At 45.1% G+C, this 10,434-nt stretch overlaps 2 protein-coding genes across 2 annotated transcripts; both read right to left on the bottom strand.

Annotated features, from left to right (window-relative positions):
• On the bottom strand, positions 1-2,301 carry LOC311068842 (zona pellucida sperm-binding protein 4-like). The gene is made up of 8 exons (XM_084091588.1): positions 1,497-2,301; positions 1,227-1,417; positions 1,056-1,153; positions 827-984; positions 558-750; positions 341-488; positions 183-255; positions 1-104 (listed from the first exon to the last, which is right to left on the bottom strand). The coding sequence occupies exons 1-8, from the start codon at positions 2,278-2,280 to the stop codon at positions 28-30; spliced, it is 1,722 nt and encodes a 573-aa protein (XP_083947714.1). The 5' UTR covers positions 2,281-2,301; the 3' UTR covers positions 1-27.
• Positions 2,302-4,195: 1,894 nt separating this feature from the next.
• On the bottom strand, positions 4,196-8,749 carry LOC311068843 (zona pellucida sperm-binding protein 4-like). The gene is made up of 7 exons (XM_084091589.1): positions 8,706-8,749; positions 5,256-5,353; positions 5,027-5,184; positions 4,758-4,950; positions 4,541-4,688; positions 4,383-4,455; positions 4,196-4,304 (listed from the first exon to the last, which is right to left on the bottom strand). Exons 2-7 carry the CDS (start codon positions 5,318-5,320, stop codon positions 4,228-4,230), a joined length of 714 nt encoding a protein of 237 aa, XP_083947715.1. The 5' UTR covers positions 5,321-5,353; positions 8,706-8,749; the 3' UTR covers positions 4,196-4,227.
• Positions 8,750-10,434: the final 1,685 nt, after the last annotated feature.

The raw sequence follows: 10,434 nt of genomic DNA, 5'->3' as shown, positions 1-10,434 counted from the left end.
TCATGAAGTTTATTAAAACACTTAAATTCACTTGACCAGGTTAACTTGTCCACTAGACACCACAGTTTGCCCACTAGAGATGGTCTTGACGTACGCGTCTCTTCCTGTAAAAAGTGGTAGAAGCATGAGGGGCATTTAAATAAATTCTCAGTTCCTGAAGTCAACTTACAGCAAGCACTCACTTTTCCTAGTGCAGCTTTGCTCACAGGAGCCAGAGGAGGGATGGCACACCGCTGTACTACAGTGGATGAAGATCTAACAGAGGGGGAAAGGGTTAAGCCATAGAATTCACTGTAAAAAGCACTAATATTAAGGGTTGCGGTAAGGCTGCAGAGCATACGGTTTCCTGCAGAGGAGCCAGTGATGCTGGATCTACAAATGTGAACATCTTCACAACAAAGCGCTTGTAGTGGGTCGGGAACTGAAGACCAGATGATCCAGCCACTGGAACCAATGTGGTCAGGTAACGATCATCCTGGTAAGGGCATCTGAAAGGCAAAGAGGCAGTCAGAAATGCCTTACAGCACACTAGATGGATAAAGACTGGCCTTGCTCACCCATCAACCAGAAGATCCCATTGGGGTAGACTGAGTGGACTGGGGGTTGATGTCGCCCAGCAACGTCCCAGCATCAGGACAATGTTGGGGTCGGTCCTCTCCAAAATGTGCACCTCAACAAACACAGGCTCCCGCAGGACTTTTGTAACTGGATAATCAGCATCACTGTAGTAGGACGTGTACGCCTCATCCCCTGAGGAAGAATGCAGCGTTTAACTAGAAACTGGAGTTTTAGAAAGGCTTTAGGCATACTTGGGACCAACACCTACCTTCTGCACAGCCTTTGGTGACACATTGACCATTTGCCAGTCTAAGCTCCACCCTGAGGGGTCCAGGAGCAGCTACTGGTGGAGGTGGAGGAACGGTGTTGACCTCCACAACCAGAGCTTCCACAGAGGTACCAGAGTACCTACACTGGAAGAGAAGCCTGGACGACAAACAGTCAGCTTGTAGCATTTGTCAATGATTCACATTTATGATAAAGCATACATCACTTACTCAAAATGGCTGTCCCTTGTAATGGAACCAAGTGGTCCGATACCCACTTCATATGAGGAGGTCATTCTGTTTTCATACACCACATATCCACCATCCTCCTGCAAATAGCAACATTGTTAGCATCCAATCCATTCTAAGCCATGCAGAACAAAACCACAAGCAGCTACTCGCCATCATGCTTGTGCCACATGCAGTGACAGGGAACTGGTATATAGCAAAGAAAGGTGTGGATCCCACAGGACTGCAAGCTGGATCACCACTTCCACCCAGGAGACGGACTGAATCCAGGCTCAATCGAGGCAGCGTAACATCTCTAGCCACCACTACCACAAACTGACCATCTCTTATACACTGGACAGTCACTGGAACGAGTAACAAGAGCAGGTTATTGCTGAGGATCAGTTTAACATGAATGCCTCTACATTGACTCTACACTCTTACCTGCCTTCCCATAGTAACACTGCTGTCCGTTAAAGCAGCAGTTGATAGCAGCACACTCAGCACCACTGATACCAGGAGGTCCACATTGAATCTGCTCATAATCAGCTACAGTACATTTGTCAAGGGGCTCTGCCTGTGCCACTGGCTGCTTAGGCAGAAACTGCTGAGGAAACTGTTGACCAGCTTGCTGTTGACCTGACTGAGGAAACTGTTGACTAGCTTGCTGTTGACCTGACTGAGGAAACTGTTGACTAGCTTGCTGTTGACCTGACTGAGGAAACTGTTGACCTGACTGAGGAAACTGTTGACTAGCTTGCTGTTGACCTGACTGAGGAAACTGTTGACTAGCTTGCTGTTGAACTGACTGAGGAAACCGTTGACTAGCTTGCTGTTGACCTGACTGAGGAAACTGTTGACTAGCTTGCTGTTGACCTGACTGAGAAAACTGTTGACTAGCTTGCTGTTGACCTGACTGAGGAAACCGTTGACTAGCTTGCTGTTGAACTGACTGAGTAAACCATTGACTAGCTTGCTGTTGAACTGGCTTTTGAACCTGCTGAGAAAGCCATTGACTAGCTTGCTGTTGAACTGGCTTTTGAACCTGCTGAGGAAACCATTGACCAGATTGCTGTTGAACTGGCTTTTGAAACCGCTGGTCAGTTTGCTGGAACATCAGCGCTTGAGGATTCTGGGGCAGATCACTCCACTTCTGAACAGCATGACTGAACGCACAGAGCCAAACACAAAATGCCAGCGACTGAACAGCACACCAACTTCCTGCCATTGTTCAACAGCTAGTCACACTGCTGAGGTGCTGCCCTTTGGTCCTTTTGTACTCTACAGACTTTGGCTAATTAATGATAATCCCTCCCTCTTCATTAAGTCATGATTCTCCAGACTTGCACGAGTGGGAGTTTATGCAACTAGATGATTCAATTGTTTCTTAAAAGTAAATTTTTCCCTTTTGAACATACATAAAACCACATTGAGCTGAATTCAGAATAGTTTTCTAGTACTATTTCAGCCATTCTGAATTCAGCCTTTTTTATATTAGATGTTTTAGCTATTTTGGATTGTTTTTTTGCTTTGAAACACATCATAGTTTTCTCATGGCAACAGGCCTGTTTTTTTTTTTTTTTAAGAAAGTTTAAATCACACCTGCTAGCGCACTTCTTAAAGGGATACTTCAGCATTTAGCATTAAGCTTTGTATCAGTAGAAAACCTGTAGTATTTTCGAATTACGGTGCTTCCCTCCCTCATATCCCCCTGAGACGAGAATTTATGTATTTTTTGTCTGGAGAAAATCCTGCGATGACGTAAAAATCGTCATTTTGCATCATCGGAGGATTATTTGGCCAGAGGCTAGAAACTACAGCCAGTAGGAGGAGCTGTTCCGCATGTTTTCAACCCGCCCATAGGGGGGGGATCTCACTCACAGAATGTACAAATAGTGTCAGCCATCTTTTTTTGGAAGCTAAGCTAACAGGCTCTTGTTCTGTGGAGAAAGCTGAGTAGTAGGGGTTACCATCCTCTTTTTCCCGGACAGCCTACAAGACCAGTGCGTCTCACAGGTATCGCTCATCAGTAATCACGCCACCGGCCTTGCGCCGTTCTCTCCCGCAGCCCTCAGCCTCGTCCTGCTCGCCACAGTAAACATGATGAATGGCGACTGTAGAACGCAAAAGCCAAATCCCGGACATTTTGGGCGATCTCGAAATCCTGGGCAGACTCGTCACGGAGACTCACTAGTAGCCTAGCCTTGTTTAACTGCGTTCTCTTACCGGTAGGCGTGGCTTGGGAGTAGCCTCGTAGGGCAGCGAAGCAAGTGCATTCTGGGAGTTGTCTTTCATCCACATGAGCCAAAAACACATTTTATGGCTTTTCTCAGTCTAGAAGGCTCCAAATTCAAAAATAATTTCACATTTCTACTACATAAATGACCCATTTTAAATACACATTCATCTTTCCAGAGTTGAAGTATACCTTTAAAATGTTTACGTACTAGGTCAGTATACCATTTTGTGGCTGTTTGAACACATCAACCACATTTACTCTATGAAAGCAATATGGTCAAATGTGTTGGACTACCTCTGGAAGTGGCCAAAAATAGACACTCAAAAAAAAAATTAGCCCCTTTTTACACCATTACCACAGTCCATTTGTGATCCGATTTACAAAAATGCTTCCTAGTACCAGATGTAAACAAGGCCTTGGACAGCTACCTAGGTGGGATACAACAGTTAAGGGATTAATGCTTAAATGAAAGCGGTCTACATTACTGAGACTAGCCTGAAATTTAAAAAAAATAATATTCAATATCAAACCAATCCTTTATCCCAAGATATGACTATACTTGCATGACTGTAAAAAAGCATTACAAAAAGCCAACGAGTGACCTCAGAGGGGTTTGGCCATCAATATATGCAGTTATGCTAGGTCAGCCATAAAGTCGTATGTAAAGCCTCAAACAGACAGAAGCTAAAACCTTAATTTGATATGTGAAACATGAACAGGGCCCCAAGTTAACAACTAGAACTTGGCAAATAGTAAAGTTAGATGGCTTAGGCAGAAACTTGGTTTTAGTTCAAGTCATGAATCTCAATGCAAAAAAAAAGGTTTAGTAGTGCAGAAGTCAAACTGAGAACAGTCAGGAAACAGCCAACTCCAGACAGAAATGAATACCAAAGAGAAACATGTTGAGTTTCATGAAGTTTATTAAAACACTTAAATTCACTTGACCAGGTTAACTTGTCCACTAGACACCACAGTTTGCCCACTAGAGATGGTCTTGACGTACGCGTCTCTTCCTGTAAAAAGTGGTAGAAGCATGAGGGGCATTTAAATAAATTCTCAGTTCCTGAAGTCAACTTACAGCAAGCACTCACTTTTCCTAGTGCAGCTTTGCTCATAGGAGCCAGAGGAGGGATGGCACACCGCTGTACTACAGTGGATGAAGATCTAACAGAGGGGGAAAGGGTTAAGCCATAGAATTCACTGTAAAAAGCACTAATATTAAGGGTTGCGGTAAGGCTGCAGAGCATACGGTTTCCTGCAGAGGAGCCAGTGATGCTGGATCTACAAATGTGAACATCTTCACAACAAAGCGCTTGTAGTGGGTCGGGAACTGAAGACCAGATGATCCAGCCACTGGAACCAATGTGGTCAGGTAACGATCATCCTGGTAAGGGCATCTGAAAGGCAAAGAGGCAGTCAGAAATGCCTTACAGCACACTAGATGGATAAAGACTGGCCTTGCTCACCCATCAACCAGAAGATCCCATTGGGGTAGACTGAGTGGACTGGGGGTTGATGTCGCCCAGCAACGTCCCAGCATCAGGACAATGTTGGGGTCGGTCCTCTCCAAAATGTGCACCTCAACAAACACAGGCTCCCGCAGGACTTTTGTAACTGGATAATCAGCATCACTGTAGTAGGACGTGTACGCCTCATCCCCTGAGGAAGAATGCAGCGTTTAACTAGAAACTGGAGTTTTAGAAAGGCTTTAGGCATACTTGGGACCAACACTTACCTTCTGCACAGCCTTTGGTGACACATTGACCATTTGCCAGTCTAAGCTCCACCCTGAGGGGTCCAGGAGCAGCTACTGGTGGAGGTGGAGGAACGGTGTTGACCTCCACAACCAGAGCTTCCACAGAGGTACCAGAGTGCCTACACTGGAAGAGAAGCCTGGACGACAAACAGTCAGCTTGTAGCATTTGTCAATGATTCACATTTATGATAAAGCATACATCACTTACTCAAAATGGCTGTCCCTTGTAATGGAACCAAGTGGTCCGATACCCACTTCATATGAGGAGGTCATTCTGTTTTCATACACCACATATCCACTGTCCTCCTGCAAATAGCAACATTGTTAGCATCCAATCCATTCTAAGCCATGCGGAACAAAACCATAAGCAGCTACTCGCCATCATGCTTGTGCCACATGCAGTGACAGGGAACTGGTATATAGCAAAGAAAGGTGTGGATCCCACAGGACTGCAAGCTGGATCACTTCCACCCAGGAGACAGACTGAATCCAGGCTCAATCGAGGCAGCGTAACATCTCTAGCCACCACTACCACAAACTCTTACGGTACGTTCACACGGGGCGTCAGCGTCAACGCTTCCCATTGACTTTGAATGGGTGACGTCAAGCGTTGCCGAAAAGAATTGTGGATCCGTCGGCGGCGCTTCACTGGCGTTGCTCGCGGCAGAAGTTGAAAAATTCTCAACTTCTGCCGCGAGCAACGCCAGTGAAGCGCCGCCGATGGAAGCGTCAGCCAATCAGATCGCTCTATGCAAATACAGTAGCTAGGCGGCAGCCAATCACGTTCATCCTGTTCAAGAGCAGCAAACTGAGGATAAATTTTAAAATGGAGGAGAAACTAATTATTGCGGTGGGCAATCACCCGGTCCTTTATGACCATTGAATGACAATGAAGCTTGTTGTTGAGTTCCTGTCTAATTTCATTGGCTGACGCTGCTATGACCATGGCGTCAGTGCCAAACTTCAGCCACGCCTTCCGTCAAGCGTTGACGCTGACGACCCGTGTGAACGTACCGTCATACACTGGACAGTCACTGGAACGAGTTACAAGAGCAGGTTATTGCTGAGGATCAGTTTAACATGAATGCCTCTACATTGACTCTACACTCTTACCTGCCTTCCCATAGTAACACTGCTGTCCATTAAAGCAGCAGTTGATAGCAGCACACTCAGCACCACTGATACCAGGAGGTCCACATTGAATCTGCTCATAATCAGCTACAGTACATTTGTCAAGGGGCTCTGCCTGTGCCACTGGCTGCTTAGGCAGAAACTGCTGAGGAAACTGTTGACCAGCTTGCTGTTGAACTAACTGAGGAAACCATTGACCAGATTGCTTTTGAACTGGCTTTTGAAACCGCTGGTCAGTTTGCTGGAACATCAGAGCTTGAGGATTCTGGGGCAGATCACTCCACTTCTGAACAGCATGACTGAACGCACAGAGCCAAACACAAAATGCCAGCGACTGAACAGCACACCAACTTCCTGCCATTGTTCAACAGCTAGTCACACTGCTGAGGGCTGCCCTTTGGTCCTTTTGTACTCTACAGACTTTGGCTAATTAATGATAATCCCTCCCTCTTCATTAAGTCATGATTCTCCAGACTTGCACGAGTGGGAGTTTATGCAACTAGGTGATTCAATTGTTTCTTAAAAGTAAATTTTTCCCTTTTGAACATACATAAAACCACATTGAGCTGAATGCAGAATAGTATGCTAGTACTATTTCTGCCATTCTGAATTCAGCCTTTTTTATATTCGATGTTTTAGCTATTCTGGATAGTTTTTTTCTTCTTTGAAACACATCACAGTTTTCTCATGGCAACAGGCCTGTATATTTTAAGAAAGTTTAAATCACACCTGCTAGCGCACTTCTTAAAATGTTTACGTACTAGGTCAGTAGGCGGTAGAGTACACCGTTTTGCGGCTGTTCGAACACATTCAACCACATGAGCATCTATGAAAGCAATCTGGTTGAATGTGTTGGACTACCTCTGGAAGTGGCCAAAAATAGACAAGCTAAAAAAAAATAATAATTAGTCCCTTTTTTGCACCTTCATTTACCACAGTCCACTTGTGATCCAATTTACAAAAATGCTTCTTAGTACCAGGTGTAAACAAGGCCTTGGACAGCTACCTAGTTGGGATTTAACAGTTAAGGGATTAATGCTTAAATGAAAGCAGGGGTCTGTTCTTCGTACGTCGCTAACTCACTAAGCTGGATTTGATTGTTGGCGATTTGGAATGATCTTGGATTGTTTGGTTCTTCGACGCTCATCCTGGACTTGCTGTCATAGCAACAGGTCCGTAAGCTTAAACGTGCTCGCCAATAGGCTTATTTCATGTTAACAGATTAATTAGATCCCGGCTTTATAAGCGGAGGTGATATGGGAAGTCTTTCGCAGCCATGTCTTGTCCGTTTTTACGACAGGAACCTGTTGCTGAAGGTGCAAGAATAATTCGCAGAGCTTTTCGAATTAATCGCGTTTTGCGAGATAGACAGGTCATATACATTATTAATTTGTTGGAACCACGTTAAATGTTCGACTCGTCGGAGTCGGGCTTTAACAACGGTACAAACTGTTTGCATTGCATTGAGATTCTTTGCGAGTGGCTCTTTCCTTTACACTATTGGAGATGCGGAAAACTTGGGGAAAAGTGCTGTCTGTCATGCCATTCGCAAAGTTTATCAGGCACTCAAGCAGTTTTAGGGGGTTTTGTGGTATTTCCAAGCCACTTAAGACCACAGGTTGTGAAGCAGAATTTTGTGAACCGAAAGGGATTTCACAGTATAAATGTGCAGGTAAATTACTATTACGATTCTTAATATTCCAGATTAGTAATATATCAAATAAAAAAAGTAATGTGATCAAAAAGTATGCAGTTGACTGACTAAAAATATCTTAGATGGTGTGTGACTCCATGTCCTACATCACAAATGTGGTTGCACCTGACAGGGCCTGTGACATTATTGCATGTGCCATACTCCACAACATTGCCACCATCAGAAAGGAGAGGACCCCTGTGGCTGATGATGACCCCCAGCCTGATGATGACCTCCAGCCAGTGTACTTGGACCAACCTAGTGGCAGAGCTGCATGGGACAGAATTGTGGAACACCATTTTTTTTTTTTTTTTCAAACAAAAACCTTCATTAAATTAATAATAAAAGACAAGAAAACATGCTTAGTTCCTTGAGTTTTATGTCAATTATTCTTTGTCAAGAAAAGCCAGTGATGGTCATCTTTTGCCTGCAATAAGAGATATTGTTATGCAAGGTCAGCAATAGTACTCTGTGTGAAATAGTGTATAGCCTAGCACTTACTCTGAAGTTCCTGTTGAAGCAACTCAATCTCTAGTGCCAGTTTCTCTTCTTTAAGGTGTCAAGTTCTATTTCATCCCTTTTTTTCAGGTCAAAATACTAAATTTTTTGTTGTAGACTCCGTTTACAAAGGGTACGGATATCACCCTGTGCCGTTTTTGGATAAAATAAAAAAAAAGTCGTCAACACAAGCATCATGCCACAGAAATAAAAAGGAAAAGTACTACACTGCTCACCTCTGTATCACTTTGTGCTGTAGGCCTTTCTTCCTGCAACTCATATTGCAGTCAGAAATAATATGTACACAGCTATAAATTATGTTATTTATGCACTTACAAGTACTTCCTCCAAAGGACAGTCATCTGAGAGGGTTTCTTCACTGTCCTGTGCAAAAGAAACAAATGGGCATTACAAAGTGTTGCACTTTCTTCCCTTTTGATGTAAAGTTAGAAAAGTCCATGTACTGCACATGCTTCAATCACTTTCCTGGGAACAGGTAAAACTGTTGTGTCAAACTGCACAAAAGAGGAGAACACAATGGCATTACAATGAACTACACTAGGAAAAAATGTGATCAATAACTCATGGCAAAATATTTTTAAGTTAAGTTCAGCAGTTTTCATCTAAACGAGTCAAAGCAATTGATCACTACTCAATATTTATCAGTTGAAATGACTACCAGCCATTTGGATTATAGGCAAGATCATTTATAACTTATTTACCAGTAATGAAGGAGTTGCTGCTAACAGCAACCAAGAAAAAGCGGAGCAAAAGAAACAGATGGTGGCCCTGCACCCCCACAGAAGAGCTGGTCCTTGGGTTGAATGTGACCGACTCACTGTGGAGATCGTCCCTGGGGCCAGCTCTTCCTCAGACCCACAGTGGGGACGTGCCTCAGGTGCTAGAGCGAATCAGGGAAAACGGATGCTCAGTGCTGCTTGTGGCTCCGCTCTGGGAAAACCAGTCCTGATGCAGTTGGCAGATACTGCACCGTGGCCGATACCGGTGAGGAGGGATCTCCTCTCTCAGGCCAGGGACTCGATCTGGCATCCTCGCCCGGAGCTCTGGTCCCTGCATGCATGGACCATCAACGGGTATCTACTAGCCTCCCGGGAGTGCTAAACACAATCACGCAGGCTAGGGCCCCGTCTACTAGACGGCTCTATTCCTCGAAATGGTCTGTGTTTTCTAGCTGGTGTACAGCCCGTGGCATATCACCCCCAGACTGTGGGGTGGCGGAGGTTCTCTCCTTCCTGCAAGAACTGCTGGATAGGGGCAGAACTCCAGTCACTTGGAAGGAATGATTTGGTCATCCGCTTCCTTAGAGGAGCTAAGAGACCGAATCCTCCCAGACCTCCATCAGTTCCCATGTGGGACCTTTCTACAGTTTTGGAGGCCATGAAAGGCGCCCCGTTTGAGCCAATACAATCTATAGACATCAAACATTTGTCTCTCAAGACAGTGTTTCTTCTGGCTCTCGCTTCAGTAAAGCGTATAGGGGACTTGCAAGCGCTCTCAGTGAGCGCGTCGTGTATGGAATTCGGGCCAAATGACTCGAAAGTCATACTCAAGCCAAGACACGGGTACGTTCCTAAATCCCTCAACACACCGTTTAGGGGCTCAGGTGATTTCCCTGTCCGCCCTGCCGGTCTCTAATGAGGAAAAGGACGCAAGCTTCCTTTGCCTGGTCAGGGCGTTAAGGGCTTATGTGTCTCGCTCGGCTGTCTTCAGACAGACAGAGCAGCTCTTTGTCTCGTTCTATGGACGTTCTAAGGGACTAGCCGTGTCGAAACAGAGCCTATCCAGATGGATAGTTGATGCTATAGCGCTGGCTTACGCTTCTAAGGGCCTGCAGTGCCCATTAGGTGTCAGAGCGCATTCCACAAGAGGCATGGCCTCGTCGTGGGCTTGGTCTAGTGGGATTGCCTTGCAAGATATCTGTATGGCGGCAGGCTGGGCCTCCCCGTCTACATTTATTAGGTTTTATAACCTAGAGGTTCCCGCCTTGCAGGCTAGGCTGCTTTTCGGTCTAATAGATCAGTATTGTCTGCCTCGATGCTTTCGG

Source organism: Abramis brama, assembly GCF_963993115.1.
Source record: "Abramis brama genome assembly, chromosome: 18".
In the NCBI taxonomy this organism is placed as follows: domain Eukaryota; kingdom Metazoa; phylum Chordata; class Actinopteri; order Cypriniformes; family Leuciscidae; genus Abramis; species Abramis brama.
This window is presented reverse-complemented; position numbering and strand designations above follow the sequence as displayed.

Coding starts and splice junctions, on each gene's coding strand:
- LOC311068842 (XM_084091588.1), bottom strand. CDS start 2,280: ATGGCAGGAAGTTGGTGTGCTGTTCAGTCGCTGGCATTTTGTGTTTGG. Junction 1,154..1,226: donor CATGTGGCACAAGCATGATG/GCGAGTAGCTGC, acceptor TGCTATTTGCAG/GAGGATGGTGGATATGTGGT. Junction 985..1,055: donor ACAAGGGACAGCCATTTTGA/GTAAGTGATGTA, acceptor TTTGTCGTCCAG/GCTTCTCTTCCAGTGTAGGT.
- LOC311068843 (XM_084091589.1), bottom strand. CDS start 5,320: ATGACCTCCTCATATGAAGTGGGTATCGGACCACTTGGTTCCATTACA. Junction 4,689..4,757: donor TGGGATCTTCTGGTTGATGG/GTGAGCAAGGCC, acceptor TTTGCCTTTCAG/ATGCCCTTACCAGGATGATC. Junction 4,456..4,540: donor TGGCTCCTCTGCAGGAAACC/GTATGCTCTGCA, acceptor CCCCTCTGTTAG/ATCTTCATCCACTGTAGTAC.